The 22,312-nt window shown below is 32.1% G+C and overlaps 3 protein-coding genes across 5 annotated transcripts; 2 read left to right on the top strand and 1 right to left on the bottom strand.

The window, feature by feature from the left end:
• On the top strand, positions 1-3,769 carry LOC125834679 (uncharacterized). Its single transcript, XM_049513819.1, has 3 exons — positions 1-293; positions 1,501-1,569; positions 3,015-3,769. The coding sequence occupies exons 1-3, from the start codon at positions 54-56 to the stop codon at positions 3,627-3,629; spliced, it is 924 nt and encodes a 307-aa protein (XP_049369776.1). The 5' UTR covers positions 1-53; the 3' UTR covers positions 3,630-3,769.
• A 4,118-nt stretch (positions 3,770-7,887) lies between these two features.
• LOC125834135 (glutamate dehydrogenase) lies at positions 7,888-13,188 on the top strand. Of its 3 annotated transcripts, none has more exons than XM_049513335.1 (10): positions 7,888-7,959; positions 9,813-9,940; positions 10,646-10,759; positions 10,997-11,218; positions 11,310-11,384; positions 11,517-11,633; positions 11,834-12,084; positions 12,173-12,248; positions 12,492-12,578; positions 12,709-13,188. In XM_049513335.1, exons 2-10 carry the CDS (start codon positions 9,833-9,835, stop codon positions 12,892-12,894), a joined length of 1,236 nt encoding a protein of 411 aa, XP_049369292.1. In that variant the 5' UTR covers positions 7,888-7,959; positions 9,813-9,832; the 3' UTR covers positions 12,895-13,188. The 3 variants fall into 3 exon arrangements, with proteins under 3 accessions (XP_049369292.1, XP_049369299.1, XP_049369283.1); XM_049513342.1 differs by having other exon boundaries at positions 7,894-7,949; XM_049513326.1 differs by lacking the exon at positions 7,888-7,959 and having other exon boundaries at positions 9,738-9,940.
• A 1,083-nt stretch (positions 13,189-14,271) lies between these two features.
• LOC125834082 (putative H/ACA ribonucleoprotein complex subunit 1-like protein 1) lies at positions 14,272-16,456 on the bottom strand. The gene is made up of 4 exons (XM_049513258.1): positions 16,281-16,456; positions 15,811-15,959; positions 15,039-15,154; positions 14,272-14,547 (listed from the first exon to the last, which is right to left on the bottom strand). The coding sequence occupies exons 1-4, from the start codon at positions 16,420-16,422 to the stop codon at positions 14,370-14,372; spliced, it is 585 nt and encodes a 194-aa protein (XP_049369215.1). The 5' UTR covers positions 16,423-16,456; the 3' UTR covers positions 14,272-14,369.
• Positions 16,457-22,312: the final 5,856 nt, after the last annotated feature.

Consider the following 22,312-nt stretch of genomic DNA (forward strand, 5'->3'; position numbering starts at 1 on the left):
GTATTGCAGAACTCAAGGTAGCAATGGAAGATTAAATAAGAGCAGTCCATAACATGCAGACCTATCTCTTTTTGGCTCCCACTTCTATTGATAAAGGTGGTAGCTCCAACCAGAACTTATCTTTTGGACCATGGGCATGGCCTAACAAACGCATAGGTATTTTTCACCCTCGTACCCAAGTTTCAGCATCTGCTATTGGTGGCGGGCAGCAGAGCCACTATTGTGTGCTTGGTGTTCCACACAATGCTTCTTCTGTTGATATAAAAAAGGCCTATCGTCTTCTTGCTCTCAAGGTACCATCAGACCCTTTTGGCATAGATGTTTCATAGAAATATACAAGGAGGAGGAAAGGAGAAGGCATTTTAGGCAGTTATTGGATATTATAACACAATTGAACCTTTGGCTTTTGGATACCTGACTAGCAATTTTTGTTGCTTTATTTAATTGCCTTTGTTGTTTGACAATACTGATTAGTTACCTAACGAAATAATGAAAATAATAATAATTTAATTGATGTATCATTCTAGTTCTTCTTTTTAGAAAAGATTGTAACTGAGAATTATTTAAGGCAACGGTGAGTGAGAATTTGAGATGAAGTGCTTCATACTTTAATTGGGTAAAGCATTATCATTATGAGAAACTTCTGAAGCAGAAATGTGGTACGCCCTCCGTCTCAATTTAAGTGTCTTAGTTTGACTAGGCACGGGATTTTAAGAAACAAAGGAAGACTTTTGAATGTTGTGGTCTTAAATTAAAGATGTGTGTAGTCCTTAAAATGTTGTGGTCTTAAACTTACCATGTAGAATGTTGGAATTGAAAGAACTTTCTAATATTGAAAGAGACACTCTTTTTGTGACAAACCAAAAAGGAAAGTAAAACACTTAATTGAGACGGAGGGAGTAATAAACAACGTGAAGGTTTCACATATAATATGGAATGAGATAGAAAGTAGGATGTATTTCAGTTACTTCCTGACCTGTCATACAAACAAGAGGAGGAGAAGAACAATATATCACCTCAACCAATGCCTACCTTTTTCTCCTCCTTCCGAACAGAGTTTGCCATTGACAAACAGTCCTATGAGGTTATAGTGGTTGTTGCTTTGTCCTGCTTATCTGCCAAAATATCTTTTTAAGATTGTGGAGCTATGGAATTTTTTTGTTCAGGGTAAAAAGGCATGAATTATTATATTTCATGTCTGTTGTCAATATGGTTGGCTCTATTGTCTTGAACTTCTGTTGGCTTACAAAAGGATTGCCTTCTTGTATGGTTACATTTCAATGCTGTTCTCAAGTACAATGTTCTTCTCTAAAAGATTGGAACTTTTCCGGGTAAGGTAGTGTGCATGTTTCTTTCCGAATGATGTGAAGAAATCCCTCTTCCCTTTCCTGCATTTGTGATCTTCTTTTTTTGAAAAGCTTTGTCTTATACTATCAATTTCCAGTTCAAAAGTTACTGACTCTCATTCTCAAAATAATTGTTCTTACATCATAAATGCAGTATCATCCTGATGTTAGCAAGGATTCAGGAGCTGATGAGGTTTTCAAGAAAATCCATCATGCATATGATGTGAGTCACTCCTTCTTGGCTTTCAGTATATTTATCTCTTATTTATTGAACTTAGAATTCATATTTAAGCTGTTGTGTATTTTGACACTGTCATTTAAACCCTCTTGAGAGTGAGAAAGGTGGGTTGGCACCTTTGCCTGGGGACGGGGTGAGTAGGAGAGGGGGAAAATGGAAGTGGAGGTATCTTTTATACTAATATTCTTGCATAGCATTCCCGTTTATACATATTTCTGTAATGCTCTTCTTCCTTCCCTCTCTCTCTCTCTCTCTCTTACTCACACACACACCGAGAGATGGATACATAATTTGAATTGTACATAGTCATGTCTCTGCTTTAAAACTGTCAATTTCCAGCCACTGGTTCTGTAACTTCTAGTCTCTATGCTGATATGATCAACTTTGGAACGCTGCAGGAGATTGATGTAGCAATTCATGTTAATATAGTATCTCACAATAGTTTCTAAAAGTTTTCCTGATACTAGGTATCACAAGCACCCTAAGAAATAGCTTAAAAGGAAGAAGTTTGTATCTATTATATTGCTGGCAAAGTAATAGCTTCAGTTACGCGTTTATCACACAATAGTGAGCTATTGCAGTTACTGTTATCAAAGGCAAAAAGTGTAAAAAAAGGTCTAAGGTCCATTGGGGCTTTAAGCGCAAAACTCAATTAAAGTGTGTGCTTTAATAAAGAAAGCCGCAAATGGAGAAAAATACAAATATGTCTGAGTAGTCCAAGATTAATAATTATAAATATATGGACAAAGAAATTATGAGAAAGCGAATTATCAAATGTTTATTGTCGCCTCTTTAGGATTAGCTTATTGGCAGAGGAAAAATATGTCATAGAGACTTAAAAGTTAAAATGACGCTGAAGCACCCGCTAAGTGAAGCGAAACACTAACATGTTTTGTGCCACTTCATGGGCCATGGCTTAAGCGCACCTTTGACAACACTCAAATGATCACTCAAATGATCACAGATCAACTATTTTTTTTGTATTCTCTTTGTCGTATTGCGTTTTTCATTGCTTGGATATGGAAGAAAATATCTGGAAATTGAATTGGTCTCAAAGGTCGATACTCTGTTAACTCTTTTTCCTAAACTGGAGTGTAAACTAATGCACCAAGTGATTGATGATTTTTTGTCTAGAGGCCACCTAGCGGATAAACTGTTGCTTACTACTATTGCTACATGATTTATACATGTATATTATAAGAACAACCCTTATAGAATATTTGGTTGTAAAAATAAAAGTTACACGTGTTTTCCTAGATACAACTTGTTTAAAAAATATGGCATTTACATCTATGCATTAAACTTAACATTGTATTTTTTTCTCTTAACTATATATTTTTTGAACTTGACACTGCTAGTTGTCTCAAATGTTAATACTTTTGCTTTCATGACAGTTTTTGTGTAATAAAGGCTGAGTCTGGCTTTGTCAGGTATTATCTAATGAATCATCAAGAAATCAGTATGATCAGGTGCTTCGACATCAGGATTATACTGACAGGCCTTCAGGGGGATATTGGGAAGACGACTTTGAATATGCCGATGGCATAAGGACCTATAGGTGGGCTGATCTCAGACGAAAAATGCAAAAAGAGAGATACTGGGAAAGGTATCATACAGGGGAAAACTTCTCTTCTTATTATGATGAAGTCAAGGAGTCTGAAGAAGAAACTCTAGATGAAGAAAGAGGTCCATTCGCGGAAGTGCTCAGATCTGCCTTCCTCTCTTTATTCCTAATGTACACCATAGGTATTCGTCTATCTTTGACATTTAGTAGCCTCATGGCCTTGCTTGATCGAAAGCTGGACTCCGGATACAAGATTGGTTACCTAGTTGCATGGATTTTGGGAGGCAGAGGTGGTGTTCTACTTACATTATGCCTTTCTTTTGCAAGTTGGCTTTGTGGCAAAACAAGCAGTAGCGTAGTCGCGTTGGTGGTTATTGCTGTGTGGGTCGGATCCAATGTTGCTAGATATGCTCCATTTCCACAAGGTGCCATTCTTACACTGTTATACATGTCAATCAAGTTACAAGTTGATCTTAGCTAAAGCATCTGCAACAAAGTGATCACTTACTGAAGATGCCACTTTTTCTGTCTGTAAATTTGCTCACTGTTAACTTTTATTCATGTTTCTTATAGTATAGTCTATAATAGTTTCTGTATGTAAATTTTCACAATCAAATTTTTTTTATGTTCTACAACTTGTTCATATTCATCTTTAACCAGCAAGATTGAAATATAAGTTGCTAGTCCCTAAATTGCATTTTCCATTTAATTAGTTCTCAAAAGCACCCGAGGTTGTGGCCTATAATGGTCAATTAAGTGGAAGGAGAATCATGTTACTTCAGGTTCAAGTCCCAACGGATTCACTAAAAAGATAGGTGGTTTTTTCTCATTTGTCTAAGCCTTGGTGGACAGATTACCTATAGGAGACGGCAGGTATCGGTTCAATTGGCAAGATGTGTGCAAAACAACATATCCAGTATAGTCCAACAAATGGGATCTAGGGAGAGTGAGGTGTATGGAGACTCACCCTAGAGGGATAGCCTCTCTATTTCATCATTCCACATTACTTGTCCCAAATCCTGATAAAGGAGGAAGGTTGCGGTACACTAAATTTGTTCCAAATCCTGATAAAGGAGGAAGGTTGCGGTGCACTAACAATCAATGTAAAATTTGTTAATTCATGATGAATCCTCGTAATACATTGTTAATATTACATTAACACAAAATGGGAATAAATTCTGCTCTAGATGTGGGGTATTATCAAATGCTAAAAAAACATTAGAGTAGCACAAAATCAACCTCCAAAACCAATGGAAAAAGGAATCTTCATTGGATAATGTGCTGTTTTATGAAATCTAATAGATTCTGAGGAGGATTTCCATCTCAAGATTCCCTTCCCATTGGAACTATCTTTTTCATCTTTCGTCACATCCCCATCTTCTGATTGGCCTAAAACATATGTTTTTGTTTTACTATCTAACACATACATAAATGTGCACCAAATTTCCGAATATAATACCTTCTTCTCATTATTGAGGTGGGTGGTTTATGTTAAACTTTGTTTTCTATCACATAAAAAGAAAGCCTTTTTTCAAGTAGAAGTTATCTTTGTGTTCAGAGGCGGAGTCAAAATTTTAATTTTATGTATTCTAAATTTTAAAAGGGAAAATTGTATATAATAACAAACTATTAATTTAAATTAAATGCTATAAATATAGTTTGATTTAATTGTACCCCATAGCAAACTGTTGCTATTTCGCCTCTCTCCTGGTGAATCTCGCTCGCCACTCTCGTTCTCTCCCTCGCCTCTCTCGCTTTTTATACAAACACAAATGTATAAAATGTGTTTGTGTTTGTATAAAGCGAGAGAAAATTGTATATATACATATATTTTCGTTCCCCTCTCTCCCCTCTCCCTGATCTCGCTCGCCACTCTCCCATATCTCGCTCGCTCACTCGCCTCTCTCACTTTATACAAAACGCAAATGTATAAAATGTGCTTGTGTTTGTATAAAGCGAGAGAAAATTGTATATATACATATATTTTTGTTCCCCTCTCCCAGATCTCGCTCACCGCTCTCCCAAATCTCGCTCGCCACTCTCCCAGATCTCGCTCGCTCACTCGCCTCTCTCACTTTATACAAACACAAATGTATACATTGTGTTTGTGTTTGTATAAAGCAAGAGAAAATTGTATATACAAATGCATATATTTTCGTCTTATACACTTATGATTATACAAATATGATCTTCTCGTGCCAAGTTTTCTTTTGTCTTTCTCTCTTTCTCGCTTTATACAAACACAGATTATACAATTGATCTTTTGTATGTGTATACCAAAGCAGATTATACAACTGCTTTCTTTTGTATAGTATAGCGAAATTATATAACTGTTTTCTTTTGTATATGTATAGCGAAATATACATATTTATGTTTTCTATGGAGCGCAATTATGCAAACTATAGTTATAACATACAAATATGATTTTTGTGTTTGCTATATGTGAAAGTTGCTCATTTTAAAATGACTACTTCAAATATCAATAATTGGATTTTAAACTTATTATTTTATACATATTTAATAATATATACTTTGAGAAAAATATTACGTTCGGTCGAGACTGTAGTTGTGCTTCTATCTCCCACCCAAGAAATCAGGGGTTCAATAGGCCTATTACAGAAATGCAAGATAAAACTATATGCAAAAGATCTGACATTAAAAAAAAAAAAAATCGAATGAGAACCACTCATAATGAAAGCTCATATTATTTTTTTTCTTAACTTTTTGACTTCATTAGCATAAACGTTATAAAACTAAAAAGGAGTTAAAAGAAGAAATAAAAAAAATAAACTCTCCGATACTTAGAAGAACTATATTCTGTTCAAGGGACACTTCTTCATTATTGGTGACCCTTCTGATTGTGAATGGTGTATTTTTAAAGCAATGTCACGTACAATAGGTGCACAAAAAAATTAAAATAAAAATTAAAAATTAAAACTCAACTTTTAATCATTTTTTTAACGAAGGTAGATGAATTCAGTCGTTATAAATATATTTATAGTGAAAAAAAATATTCCAATAATTAACGATTGGATTAAGACTTTTAACGACCAAATTTTCATTTTTATTTTTTTTTGTAGTCACTATTTGTTTATAATTTATTTCCAAGAAGGGATAGATATTTAGTTCCCTTTTATGATAAACTTTTACGTTCGATGATTATTTTCCTTTTCGAATAAGGACTTTTCCTTATTTTCCTTTTCGAATAAGGACTTTTCCTTATTTTCCTTGTTTTATTTGTTCCTTTCTTGGTTAGAATTGAGATTCGTTATCTTTTTTCCAATTGTAATAGCTATTTATATTTGGTACCTTAGGTTTTATAATCTTTTTTTTTTTTTGTGAATTTGTGATTACAAGCAATTTTGTGAGGTTGAAAAACAAGAACTCTCAAATCAATTTCAAGCTCTAATTTTTTTAAGGTAATTTTTTCTTTTTTAATTTCATATTTTTCTTATGTTTTGCTTATTATTTGTTGGGGATGATTAAATTCATATATTAATTGTTTAGTTTGTCGTTAACATGCATGCTCACCTCATGAAATTACTTAGCTATGGTAATTTATACGATTTGGTACGGTAAAAATTTACATAGTTATATCAAATCAGACATGTTATAAGAACAACGTAACCAATATCAACAACAACAACGTCATTGTAATTGTAAGATATTTGTAGCTTCTAATTGACCTTCGACAATTCTTTTCCTTAATTCAAATTTGAGATCGATAATGTGAACATGCTCATAGGGCTGGAATTAACTATTTTGCATTAGATTACTAATAATAAGGAAAATTCTATATGAACAAAGTATAGCTAATATTTATAAAAAAAGTGAAACATATATGGGAATTGAATCGGATTCACATAATATTAGTGTTATTCGTGAGGACAAAAGGATATTTGGTTCCGCGTTTGATAGGGATATTATTCTTTTTATTTTTCCCTCTTTATGAAACAATTTTTATTTTTGGGTGTTAATGGAATATGATGATGAAACCCTAGATTCTTCTATGAATTTAATTTTTATAGTATAGTACTGATGCTGATGTTATTCGTTTATTATTAAATATATATATATATATATATATATATAAGTATCAATATGTCATATGTAACACACGAGCACATATTCATATTCATGTAGAATATAATTAAGTTAGACGGCGGGTGAAAGTTATTGAATTCGGTTAAATTTGTGCCTTGAAACACTAGTTTCACTCCTTAAAGGTAGAATTGGGAGTGTTAAAATTTATGAGGTTCTGAATTTTCTTAGCTAGTTAATATTATCGGATCTATAGCTTGTATTAACTATTACTAGATTCGTAATTAAATATTTATATTTAATTAATGAATTTTCTAAATATGAATATAGGATATATAAAAACAAAAGTTAGTGGGTTCATATGAACCAGTTGTTAATATTGTATATATGTAGCTTCATCTTGTTTAGAATAATTTATTTTCAAGAGGGCACCACCCCAACCCCCAACCCAAAAAAAGAAGTGATCCTCAAGAGGACTTAAACTATAACTTATATTTAATGGGATTATTATTTTTATCACGTTACTAATTAACATTTATAAGTTGTTATTATCTTATGATTAAATAATATAATGATGTGAATATTTTTGGCCACTATTCATTCATAGAATTAATAATGTGATGGGATTATATTGAATCTGATTCTATGTTTATTCTTTTTCATGGATATAAATTGATACAAATTGGAGTTTAGAACTTAAAAGGAGTAATTGCATATATCTAGTGCATAATTCATTTGGCTTCTCTTCTTCCTTTTTGAGGTACATTAAGGTTGTCTCGAATTATTTTTTTCAAATTAATTAGTTAATTTCTTGTTTTCATGATTTGATAGTTCATAAACATGTTTATCTCTACTTTCCAAAAATATATGTAATGCTTAATTCCTTTATTTATGCTTTCTATTATATTATTAGTATAGTTCTACCTTAAGACATGCTTTTTTTTCTTGTCCTATGTAGGAATGATTATGATATATATCTATATTATCGGGTCATCTATTTAAAAAAATAATTTTAAATAAATAATTGTTCATAAATAGCAAAAAAAAATTAGCAAGTTACGTACTAAAACACATTAATATGTTAAAATGCATATATAGTATAAAGAAGATTTACACTATCAGCATACATATGGATAATTATAATAAGATTAGTATAAGAAAATGGATAAATAAAGAAAAAGCTCAAAGAACTTTTATTTTTTATTTTTAGCTTTACCCTTTACATGTTGTATTTTAAATTATTACATAAAAACATGGTCTTTCTATTGCCCCTTAACCATATAAACTTCAAGTTTGAAATGGCTTCTCCTTTATTTTGGGGTCAAATTTAGGTTCCACTTGCACCTAAAAATTGTGTACTCAATTGGTGTAGGGTTCATTTAGAAACTCAAATTTGAATTGCCCTACAATAATAGATAACTTTATCTATTCACTAAAAACCTAATATAATAATACAAAAATATCAATTATTAGTTATATAACTCGTATAACAAAGGTTTGAGAAGGATTAACGACTAGTTTTCCTTCACTCCTTTTAAGGCATGGCAAAATAAATCTTCTAACATGAATATAAATTGACCAGAAACTAAAAATAATAATCATCATCTTATTTTGTATTCATCTAACAAGAAAAAGAAAGACCACTTAATAAAGTGAAATAGAAAAGGTAACATTAACCATAACTTTTTAGAGTATGTCACTAAAAATCCTTTTTCTTTTGGTTTGTTAACATAATAATAATATATTATAAGCCCTATAGCAAGAACATATGATTCAAAATTCTATAAAGTATACATCATCAATCTATAAAATTTAAATAAATAAAGTTTACACAATCAAATTCTTTAGAAGATAACTATAACTAACTTAATTTAATTAGTATTCACATAATAATAAAATAATATATTTATCAGAAATAGAAACATGACGGTATAAATATTACTTTTTTTAGATCCCAAACCAAATATATAGATATTATTGTTATATCAAATAGTAATATGTTATAACAAGTCAAGAATAAGATTGTATACATATCATTCTTTTTATAACAAATTAAATTACACTGATAACGTCTTTCTTATAAAGAAAGTCAATCATTACAGAGGAGAAAAGGAAAAAGACTCGAAAATGCAAAAATGGAAGAGGAGTCATTACTCAATGTGCATGTTGTATTACCTTTTTAAAATTAATAGTTGACGGTGGGCAGATAATCATGCTGACAAATTGAGTATTATAAACTATATACACTATACTATGTGCATATCTATATATTAGCCTAATTATATTATAATTCTCCATGTTCAATATTTTTTTCTTGATCAATTTGCTGCAGCCTCTGATTATTGACTTCTTGATTATTAGGTAATTTTTTTGGCAAGAAAAAAAAATTGGATAAGGATTAAGACGTGCTGATGACACAAATGTTTGAAAATTATAGTAGTAATAAGCTGTCCATTTTTTCCACATGGAAAATTAAATAAATATTTATGTCTACTGAGATCTAGCTGAAAACCAAGTATAAATACTTCTTGATTGACCCCTTTTTTCTTGTTAAAAATCTAATCTTTGATTGATTTTGATTTTTTTTTTCTCCTTAATTTTGTTATTTTTGGATAGTTTTTAGGTACTCTTTTTGGAGAAATCATGAATGCTTTAGCAGCAACTAATAGAAATTTTAAGCTGGCAGCCAGGCTTCTTGGTTTAGACTCAAAGTTGGAACAAAGTCTGCTAATCCCTTTCAGAGAAATTAAGGTAACTTTATTTTCTTTGTCTGAATTCATCAAGAAGAAGAAAATTTGATCTTTTTGGGTGCAAAAAGGGATTTTCTTTTTGATCTGTTTGGGTGCAAAAGGGAGTTCTTTTTTGCTGTTTTTTTTATAAAAAAATGATCTTTTTGGGGGCAAAAGGGAGTTCTTTTTTTTTGGGGGGTGTAAAAAAGGGATTCTTTTTTGTTTGGGGGTGTAAAAAAGGGGGGTTCTTGAAATTGAAGATGCACCCCCTCCCTTGATTTGGGTGCTAGGATCTTGAAAATGGTTTAAGGATCATGTTTTGCCTAATTATGTTTTGATGAAAAGGGGCTTCAACCTTTGATGCAAAGTTGTAGTTTGTGTGTCCAATTTGGGAACTAAACAGAAGTTTGTTCTGGTTTTCTATGTTACTCGGATTCTTCAAAAATATTGCTGCAGTTATGTTGGATCATTCTAAAATTCAGTTCTTTTGGAGGATCTGATGTGCACCTGTTAACTTTTTTGAAGAGTCCAAGCAACATGATTTTGGTCTTTGTGTAGCATACTTGAGTTTGAGTTGTGCTTTTGAGAGTTCTGTTGGTTTTTTCAGAATCAGGCTTGTGTATTTTAGGTGGTTATATTATTGTGCTTAGCAGACTTTTATTTTTGGCGTGTGTCTTTTTTCTGTTTTATTAAGAAAAAAATAGACTGATTTGTGCTTAACTTATAGGTGGAGTGTACTATACCGAAGGATGATGGTACATTGGCATCTTTCGTTGGATTCAGGGTACAACACGACAATGCACGAGGGCCTATGAAAGGCGGAATCAGATACCATCCAGAGGTTGTTTTTCTTGTCTATGATAGATTATTACTCATTATTCTGTTTGTAACACAAATAGTATTTAGACTATGTTGCTTGGATCCTTAAAGATGCAGCCTCGCCTGTCAAGTCGTCCTAAAGTTACTCTTTTTTGGAGGATTTGACACTGGTGCAACGACATTTTTAGAGGTTCCGAGCAACATATATAGTCGATTGAATAGCATATGATTTATGGTCATTTATTGGTGTTTTATGTAGGTTGATCCAGATGAGGTGAATGCATTAGCACAGCTAATGACATGGAAGACAGCAGTCGCCAATATACCATATGGTGGGGCTAAAGGAGGCATAGGATGTAGTCCTAGTGACCTGAGTATCTCTGAGTTGGAACGACTTACTCGAGTATTTACTCAAAAAATACATGACCTAATCGGAATTCACACAGATGTTCCTGCACCAGATATGGGAACAAATCCTCAGGTATGTGGAAGAATTATTTCATGGGCTTAGCATTTCAGTTTATGGAAAAAACTGTCATTCATCTAACTGGACTGTTAATTGCTTTACGCAGACAATGGCATGGATTCTAGATGAGTACTCAAAATTTCATGGTTATTCACCTGCTGTGGTAACTGGAAAACCTATTGTAAGTATGCCGAAAATATCCTAGTTTAGATTATGCACAAGTGTGTAGAGGAAATGACTTCATTATCTGTTTCGGTGAATTATTTGTTAATTTGAGCTTAAGGGAGGAGTATAATATAATACTTTATGACAGGATCTCGGTGGATCTCTAGGCAGAGATGCAGCTACTGGAAGGGGTGCTCTCTTTGCTACAGAAGCTCTGCTTAATGAGCACGGCAAGAGTATTGCTGGTCAGCGTTTTGTTATACAGGTTAGCACAGTCAAAATGTTCACTTTTCTTCTACGGTGATTCGATATCCAAGCATGGATAAAGTTCATAACAAAAGCACACATTTTTGTTTTAAACAACGACAACTTCCTAGGCTGTCACATTGGTTGGTCGAGAAAGTTCTGTTCTTAGTTGTCAGTGGATGAGCAGGCAAATTTTGATAACTGTTTTCTTCATCTCAGGGATTCGGGAATGTTGGTTCCTGGGCTGCAAAGCTCATCCATGAGCAAGGTGGGAAAGTTGTAGCAGTAAGTGACATAACAGGTGCCATAAAGAATGAGAAGGGAATCGATATAGAAAGCCTTTTCAAACACGTGAAGGAAACTCGTGGAGTTAAAGGTTTCCATGATGCACATCCAATTGATGCAAATTCAATACTGGTAGAAGACTGTGATGTTCTTATCCCAGCTGCCCTCGGTGGAGTAATCAACAAGTACGTTTCATGATTTTGCATAAAATTACTAGTTATCGAGAAGCCTTTTTGTTTCATATTTGTGATATCTTTGAATTATTCTTTGTAGGGATAATGCAAATGAAATTAAAGCCAAATATATTATTGAGGCTGCTAACCATCCAACTGATCCAGATGCTGATGAGGTTAGTGCAATAATTCTTTCCTTTCCTTATTAGTTGCTTGGCGTTTTTCTTTTTCATAACTACCTTGATTTATTGGACTTGAGTTGAGGGTCCTCTGTAAACATCCTCTCTACCTCCACGAGGTAGAGGTAAAGGTCTGTGTCCTAAGCAAAAGCTAAAAAATGACGTATAAGCTACTGGAATAGTCATTTGAGACGCACAAGACAACTGCCGCATATTAACTAATTCTCTAATCCTCTGCAGATTTTGTCTAAGAAAGGAGTTACCATCCTACCGGATATTTATGCTAACTCGGGTGGTGTCACCGTCAGTTATTTTGAGTGGGTCCAGGTATAATACCTCTGCATGTTTTCTGTTCTGTTGTCTTCTCTGTTATGCATTAAAAAAACATGTTAAACTTCTAAAAGCTCGTATTAGTCAGTTAGCTAATCAACTTTTTCGATAAATTCTGTAATGCTAGAACATCCAAGGCTTTATGTGGGATGAGAAAAAAGTGAATGATGAGTTGAAGACATACATGACAAGAGGTTTTAAAGATGTCAAGGAAATGTGCAAGACTCACAACTGTGATCTCCGAATGGGCGCCTTCACCTTAGGTGTTAACCGTGTAGCTAGAGCAACCGTTCTTCGAGGATGGGAGGCGTAAGAATGAGGCCCTTGATGGCTTTTTTCTTTCTCAAATAAAACTATGAAAAGCATGGAGTTCACTTAGTTCTCCACATTACTTTCTGCATTCAACATATTTTGGCAGAAGCTTTATCCATTTGATGTTACTGGCTTGGACTTCAATTTTTCGTTTTTCGTTTTTCGTTTTCTTTTCTCCTTTTTCTTTTTTTTAAGTCTTGTGAACTGAAGTTCTGCCCATGGACAAAGTGACTTCTAAATAGTACTCCTAATACAAAGCATTGAAAGAGGCACTTTGCCATATTTATCAGCTAAACTAGTTTTTTGTGTACTCTGTCTTTAACTCTCTCTGCATATTATTGTCTGCATTTTGTGTTTGTTGTTTTTGGGTAATGACACTAGGTAATATGTAATAACTTGTAATATAGTTTTTGATAGACCCTCAGGTAAAACATATATTAAAAATAGGTGTATAAAGAATTACAATAGTGAATAAGCCATGTTGAAAACAATGAAGAAGAGAACGCTAACAATAATAAATCAATAACTGAAACAAAGGAAAGAACATGTAATAACCAAAACTAAACTAGGAAGAGTAATAATAGCAATATTGGAAAGGGAAATAGTAACGCTCAACTACCTAACCGTAATCCTTGACCCTCATATCTTTATCTGAGGTCATGTTTTCGATAAGTTATAGGCGGTGTGTCATTTCATGTCTAGTCACTTCTCCCCAAGATTTCTTCGGCCTACTCTGCTTCTCCTAATACCGACTATAGTCAATCTCTCACACCTACTCACTGGAGACATATACACATGGTCTCATCACATGTGCGTACCATCTCAACCTTGTATCTTGTCCACCACGATAGTCACTCCCACCTTGTTCATAATCATATCTCTCCTAGTTTACTTGCACATCCATCTTAATATTCTCATTTTCCGCTACTCTCATCTTTTAAACATACTAGTTATTAAACATCTAACACTCCACCCTATACTTCTCATATTTTAAACATACTAGTTATTAAACATCTAACACTCCGGCCTATACAACATATAATCAGTGTAGAGTCCTAGTTTTCAAAATCTTTGATCATTCTCTGCAGCTGGAACTACGATATGTTCTATTGACATTACAAATCAAAAGGACAAATTGAAATGATTTCCCACACAACAATTGCTACTTTAAATCATGAAACAGACCAAACACAAAATAAAATCCACATACAAACCAAGACCAACTTTACTCAACAAGAACAAGTAGATAATGCCATTAATTAAAGTAATAGTTGGCAACTTGGCATTTAAATCATGATGCAGTAACAAATAGACAAAATAAACAAAATTCTCGATTAAATCGGAAAAGATGAAGATAAAGGAGGGCTGATTTCATTAACGAAAAGGAACTAATGATAACATTCTCCCAATTGAGTTCTCACAGCATTCAGAATTACAAATTAAAATAGAGAAATCAAAAGTACATCATATTTCTTTTTAAAATCTCCCTCTACCCCTAAAACCGCCTCCACGACCACCTCGAGGAGGTCCTCTACCCCCACGAAAACCACCACCTCCACCTCTAGCACCACGAAAACCACCACCGCCTCCACGTCCACCTCTTCCACCTCTTCCTCCACCTCGTCCACCGCCTCTAAAAGCTTGTTGTGATCCCCTGCAACAGTGAACATTGCTTAGCATTGGATCAACATCTTTTTTTTAAAAAGCAAAAGACATATGGAAGAGCGCGGGAAGCGATCAATCAAATCCCTCGGAAATCAATTTATTTCTTGTGCACAAGTCAAGACTTCAACATTTTAACAGTTATACAACTTCACTAGAGGATTTTAAGGGATGGTTTGTTATCTCGCCAATCTAAATGAAACTGCAATTATAGGCACAGGTACGTCCTTGAATTTGCGGCTATTTGGAATCACAACACAGTATTTGTATAAAAAGCATTTGATTCCTAAAATTATACAAGTTGCATCTCCTCTCTGCGCTAAAAGGTATCATCAAGTTACTTACCATCTTTATCTCAACACTTTTCTTTTACAAGTTGTTCTTGAACATAAACCATTGTCATTGTTACTCAATAGTTTAGGTCATGTGGCGTACAAGAATATCCGGAGGAACAAAGCGTGAGGTATAGCAAAGAAAACATACTTAGGCTGTGGAAGAAATCTGGCCAGTGGCAAAAGCTTAGCTGGGTCAATGTAGAACTTATCTCCAGCTGAATATGAAGTTGCAATGATTCCCTCCATCATCTTAATTGAAAAAAGCTGCATGAATCATAACCAAATATCATCACTTTGAGCATTTAAAAGCAACCAATTTGATCCCATATAAAGCAAGAAGGTACGACAAAAGTCCCCAAGTTTTTTTATAAAGGTGCTGCACTAGAGGTAAAATGGAGCATTAAACTACAAGAACCAGATTCTATAGAACTGTCAAAAACAAGTTAAGGTCACCACTATCAAAGTCTCTCTAGTTACAGCACACAATTGAGCTAAAAAGGTAACAACTTTACTTTCTTTTCCACAAGAAAATCACATTTCCATGTTTCTCCTTGAACTCCTGAAGCATAATGAAGAAAGAAACTATTTGTTACACTTTATATTTTGTAATGTGCCGAAACATTTGACACAACTTCCCTTTCATACAACTGCACAACTTTCAAAGATCTCAAACTCATTAAAGATTCAATTTTTAAACAATTGTGTGACTATATCTCTATCAACTTAACTTTTCAACCATTCATTTCAAATATTTCTTCTACCAACACCAATATACAACTCAAATTAGTATATACCAAAAGGCTAAAGTACCTTAAATCCCCTTCCAACAACTTAATAAAAAAACTACAACAACAATTAAAAGCTATATATAGCATCAGTAATCCGTAAGCAAAATCACAGCACGAAACGAGATTACTTACGGACTCATTAATAGGACCAAAAATCTCATCAACTTTCCCAATCTGTGTCTTGTTCTGAAGATAAATTGGTGCATTAAAGTAAGGGATTTTTTCATTTGTCAGCTTTGTCACTGCATCTCCTTCACATGCGTGCACAAAAGAAGCCACCTCTGCAAAATTTTACCAATCAAAATCACATCTTTAACCATACAATGATACCAATTTACCAATCAAAATCACATCTTTAACCCAACAATAATAGCCTAGGTTGCTCGAACTCTTCAACAATGTCGATGGATGCATGTGACAATAATTTTGGAGAGTCTGAGCAACGTAGATAAAAGCTTTTCAGACATGTCTATAACAATATGAATCTATTTTAATTTGGTGTTCAATTAAGTGGTGGAACTAGAAATTTCACTAACGATTCAAAATATAAAAAAGTAAACACGCAAAGAAACCGAAGGGCATTCAACATCTACTATACATACCTACAACTTCTGAAGGAGGTCCTTCATCGCGAGGTGGAAAGCGGCCACCGCCACGTCCTCCCCCGCCGCCTCGGAAACCACGGCCGCCGCCATCTCTGCCGCCCCTAAATCCGCCACCACCACGTCCTCTTGGAGGTCTCATGCTTCAATACTCTTTTGGCGGCCTTGATGAAAATGGGTTTAGGGTTTTAGGGGTTTTTAAGAAGGAGACAAGTATTTTGTTCTTCCAATTTTGACCCTATTATTTTCTTTTCCAATTATTCTAACTTACATAGTAATATGTGTATATTGTTAAATGGGAAAAGGATAAAAAATGCCTTTAAACTATGCGAAAGGAACAAAACTGTCATTTGTTTGTGGTTTGGTCCAAAAATATCTTTGTCGTCAATATTTTGATCCAAAAAAGCCCTTATTGTTATTTAATGAGTAAAAAATGTTCATTTTCCAAATAAATATATTATTTATTTTCTTAAAACACATTATTTTTTCTAATAATATTTTCTTAATTACAAAATATTTATCTTACTTGAATTCAGAAAAAAATAAAAAATAAAAATATTTCTTTTTTTTTATTATTATTTTTTATCATTATATAAATACAAATTAATGATGAATATATTATGATAGTTTATATATGACATATATTAGATGTTGAAAAGGGTACATGAAATTATTCTATTTTAATTGATAAAATGAGATTAAGAAGAAAAAAAAATATTTCCTACATTTTTATTTGTTAAAGTGATTTTAAAAGAAAGAAAACAAGAACATGGTTCTTTAATGATATTTTAATTAGGAAGAATATGTGTTTAAAAAGGAAAAATAATAATATATTTCTTTAGAAAAGGGTATTTTTGACCCATTTAGTAACTATAAGGAAATTTCTGGACTAAAGTATTGACTATAGGGGAATTTTTGAATCAAAATATTGATGGTAAAGGGATTTTTGGACCAAACTACAAATGAATGACATTTTGTTCTTTTCACATAGTTTAAGGGCATTTTTTACTATTTTCCCTTGTTAAATTAAACTCAGACAAATAAATTGAAACATAAAAAATATAGTATATTTTTGATGGACTTGACTATATGAGTACTATTTTATTGTTGTTTTGCTTCTTTCTAGTAAACTTTGCACTACTTACGTGTTACTTGCTATGTTTTTCCACTGCCTCCTTCTTTGTACTTGAATTTATTATCGAGTGTCTTTGAGAAATAACCTTTCTACCTCCGGACGAAGTAGTGGTATGGTTTGCATACATTTTTCCTTCCACATACTCCACTCATGGGATTTCAATGTGTATGTTGTTGTTGCTGATTGTATGAGTACTTCTAATTTCACTTAAGTGTTAACAAATAGATATATAATTGACATAAAAAATCTTTAGAAGAGCAGTTTAATTGCATGATTTGCCCTTCAAATGGATTGATCTTTAATTTTTACTCTTTAAATAAGTTGTTTTTTATTTTGTCTTTAGTAATCAAATTTATTCCTTGTGAAACATAATTTTGTAAGAGCACAGATTACAACTTATAAGATATTATGATGTGAAAAATATTACTTTGGTCTAGAGATAAAAACTATTGACCAACACAACATAGGGGCAAAAGTGTAAGAAAAGTCTATATTCTTTCCATTTGGGCTCAGATGTATAATACCAAAGTCCAGAAGGGATGGAGGATTAGTTTTCAATTTGGGCCAGAATTTGGGCTCTCTGTAGTTGGGCTATAGTTCACTTGTTTGAAGTAATGGGCTTGTAATTGAAGCATTGAAAGTACTACTGGGCCTCAAATACTAAACATAAGTTTGTCTCAAAATCTTCATGGGCTATGCACAAGCCCAACCCAACCCAATGCAATCAAACTTGTAAGTTTGGTAAGCTTAATTTAGGGAAAATTGCGTGTATAAGCAAACATATAATAATTAATTACTTAGCATAGCTATAGTTTGCCTTAATTACAATTTGCGGCCTACTTTTAGCTATAATTATGCAACTCAGCTTTTTAGTTTGTATAATTCGAAATTTGTATAATATAATTTGTATAACTTTTGTATAATTCGTAATTTGTATAATATAATTTGTATAACTGTTTACTCTTCTGATGTTTGTAATTGTATAAATTTGTTATTTCGAGTTTATACAAAAATAACTGAATTATACAAATGTACCAGCGAATTATACAAACCTGCGAATTTATACAAATCTGCGAATTATACAAACGAGATAGGTTAAATTGTAGTTACAACCCATAAATATGCAAACTATAGCTATGGAGCATAATTAAGTTTATTATAGTGGCTATTTGCGAAAGTTCCTCCTTAATTTAGTCACATATCTCTTTTTTAGGTTATCGTTTAGATTATGTCCCAATTTTAAAATGTTGTGTAAATAAAGTTCCTTTGAGACCGACGAAATATTAGATTTTCATCTAACGTTTACATAATTTTGGATAGTGATTGAACGCTTTCTTATAAGATTTTCAGTTTACTATAAAAAATGATCATACAAGATTACGAGCAGTGTTCAAAGGCGTTTTCTGAGCGAGTCTTGGACCAAAATACACTAAAATGCATTGAGACACACTAACAAGTTCCAAACTTTTGAGCGTTAGCTTAAGAATAATTCACAACATTCTATAAGCATATAAGATACATTTTCCCTTAGCTGTCAAAATTAATGAAAATATCTATATATTGTACTGCTTCCTTACAAAAATAATGAAAGATGAGTACATGACCCCTCTTCCTAGAATCCTCCAAAATTCTAATTATTTATTTGTTACAATCTCTCATGATTCTCATGGAATTTATTTGATGAATATTAAAAATGGTAGCCTAGATATGTTGAATAAGTTTGATGAAGAACAACTCAGCAAAGTCAGAATAGTCCTATCTTCAACAGACATAGAGAAATTAATTAAATAAGATGGAGTATTAGATAGATAAATTCATTATTGGACAGTTGTAATGTGTTATATTTAAACTTCTGTACCTACTGAAATATTGGTTTCTTTTTTACTGAATATATATATGTCCAATATTTACTAGCGGAAATAACTTTACTATCCTCTAAAAGGTTCGTTGAAATAAGATTTGTGAATATTCTACATTTTTTTCATTTTGCTTGTGTGATCATATTTGATATATTGATATTGTATATGTCCAATTTTTACTAGAAATTGTTAGAAATTTATCTATGTAAGAACCTTTAGTGATAGAAAAACTATTTTTTTTTACTATTTTAAATATAATATTGGATCGAGACGGATTTAAGCGGAGCCACATGGATTGTAACAATTTTCGTTAAAGGTATTCAAAATATGATATGTATGTATAGAATAATTTTCTTGCGAAGGATATATTAGATTTTAGCGTATTTTAAGGCATGCCAAATTTCTCACATCGATTGTGAATGAGAGTTTTGGTCTCATTATATTATTTGGATGATTTTCACTCTGTCTCAATTATATTGTTTTTACCCAATGTTTGATGGCCTCATATTGTGTTGTTCACGCTTTAATTGACATATATAGATATATAGTAGTGAGTGTTAGATTTTCCACATAAATTGTCTCATTATATGATTTTGAACAATTTTGACATTAAAAACTACATAGGTCCAATATTTATTTATTAACATTCAATATTTACATCAAATTAATAAATGTAAATAACTGAAGTATTTACCATATAGTTATTGTGCAATGTAGGACAGCAAAGCACATACCAAACGTGGGCTCAAAATACAGTGTCTATTAACTGTCGGCTCGCATTGTTGACATCCCAACAGTGTCGACCATATTTCTTTGCCCTAATGTTTTTGACGATCGGATGAAGCCAAATAGGATTGAGGGACTTAAAAAAAGAAATTGATAAAAAATTGCACGACTTAGATATGATTAGAATTTTTTTTTATGTTATATGGTAGATATTAAAAAAAACTCTTATATTCATATTTTGAATAATTTAGTAAAAAATATGACTCATCCAGTGACAACTACCAAATTGTACAAAATTTGCTATTGCTATGACACCATATTTTTTGTTTTTTTACAAGGACAAATTTCTCGATGATTCGTGCATGCACAATTGCACACTTTCCAAGAAAATTCGTCAAAGATTATTTATTTTTTTCATTATAAGAATATGCCTTCGTGCGTGCATGATAAATGATAATAAGATAAAGATTATTTAATCAAGATTATGAAATTTCAACGATTTAATAGGATGTGCAAATTATTTTATATTTTAACTTTTATTTTTCTCATCATCTATATTAACAAAAGAATAAAGTCATGATGCTCGTGATGATAAAGATATTATTTTCGATAAACTCTCGACTCAAATAAAATATAACAAATTAAACATGAAAATGGTAAATTAACTTGAACACTGTCTTTGTAAATATTTAAAAAAATCATAAGAGTCTTTTCACATAGATTTTTTGTGACGAAATGTACTTGTGGTTAAGCTGTCACATTATAAATATGCGATCTTGGTATATGAATAATTAACTAATTATTCCAGCTTGTTTTACAATGTTTAAATAGCAAAAAATTATTATGAAAACGAAAGACATCTAATTAATTGGAAAGTAAATAATGTCAATGTGACTACCATTAATTAGTGGGCTTAGTGAGTAGTGACTAATTAACATCACTAAACTTATAATTGGCTTATAACAAGGATTGATTAGACCCTTTTTTTTTTGACAAATGTTTAGTTTTTTATTCTAAGGATAAGAATAATGTGGATAATATATACTAAGTAGAACTTAATTATCAAGTTTTGGACTTGAGATTAACATAAAACAAAAAATTATAGTCAAATAAAACGAGAGAAATGTCAAGTCATTTTCATTTGATTGATCCAAAAAGCCAAATATTATACAACTCAATTTTTGGCATTGCTACATTTGCTAATTGGTTTGATTCGACTTACAAGGTCAAATTATCTAAAAATAGTTCTATGTGAAATAAAATTTATCTATTTAAAAATTATATAAAAAAATATTGTATAAATCATAATACTTAACAATTTGATATATTCAAAAAGTATTTAAACGAAACACAGTCATCAGAAAACACATTTGGCTCTCTCCTATAGTTATTACTAGCTAGGTCACATCAAGTGTATTATTGTGAGTAGCATATTTCAACTATCAGAAAATTGCTATTTTTTTTATGGACATTTATCAAAATTTGGCGTATGGTATCAGTTTATCAATAATTTTTTATTTTTTTAAGAAAATGACACGATGAGCCAAATTTCGAGGCATTTTTTCGTAGTATTATAAAGTAGTTGAATAATATAAATTTTTGTACAATGAATTAATACTAGCTAGTAGATAGCCAAGACTTTTTTTAGGAAGCTAACAAGAAGATGAGATTAGTTGCACGTTAAGAAAGTACTTTTTATTAGTCACTTTAATTATGGATAACAATAAGAACACCAATTTTGAAATGCTTCATTGTCATGATTATTGCATGCTTAAAAGAATATATTTTTTTGCTTTTTCTTTCTTGTTACTCTTTCATTTTTTGGTTACCCAGTACTCGGTGTCCGATACTCATATTGGAGCGTGACTAAATTTGGATTTGCGTTGAAAAGTCTCACATTGAGGGTAAATTGCTCCCTAACAAATGTGACTTCGTACCCAAAGGAACTCGAACCTACGATCTCTTGGTTAAGGATGAAAGAGTATTTACTACTCCATCACAACCCCTCGTTGGTTCTCCCCTTTCATTTTAATTTCTTTTATATAATTTTTTAAAAGAAAAAAAAAGTCTTTTCAAAGTTCTAATTGGTATCTCCTTGGAGTTAAAGGGATAAGATAGAGGAGGATAAAGTTGTAATATTATATTATTCTTATTTATATCCCAAAAGGCAAAATGTGTTAAGCCTTGTTGTTTTAGGCTTAATTAATATCATTAATTAACTTTATTTCACACGTCTGACTTTTCACAATAATCTTTATTATACATAAGAAAGGGGCACAAATAGAGCAAATGATCGATAATGATTTATATAA

Source organism: Solanum verrucosum, unplaced genomic scaffold, assembly GCF_900185275.1.
Source record: "Solanum verrucosum unplaced genomic scaffold, falcon-dt-bn FXZP01000285.1, whole genome shotgun sequence".
NCBI lineage: Eukaryota > Viridiplantae > Streptophyta > Magnoliopsida > Solanales > Solanaceae > Solanum > Solanum verrucosum.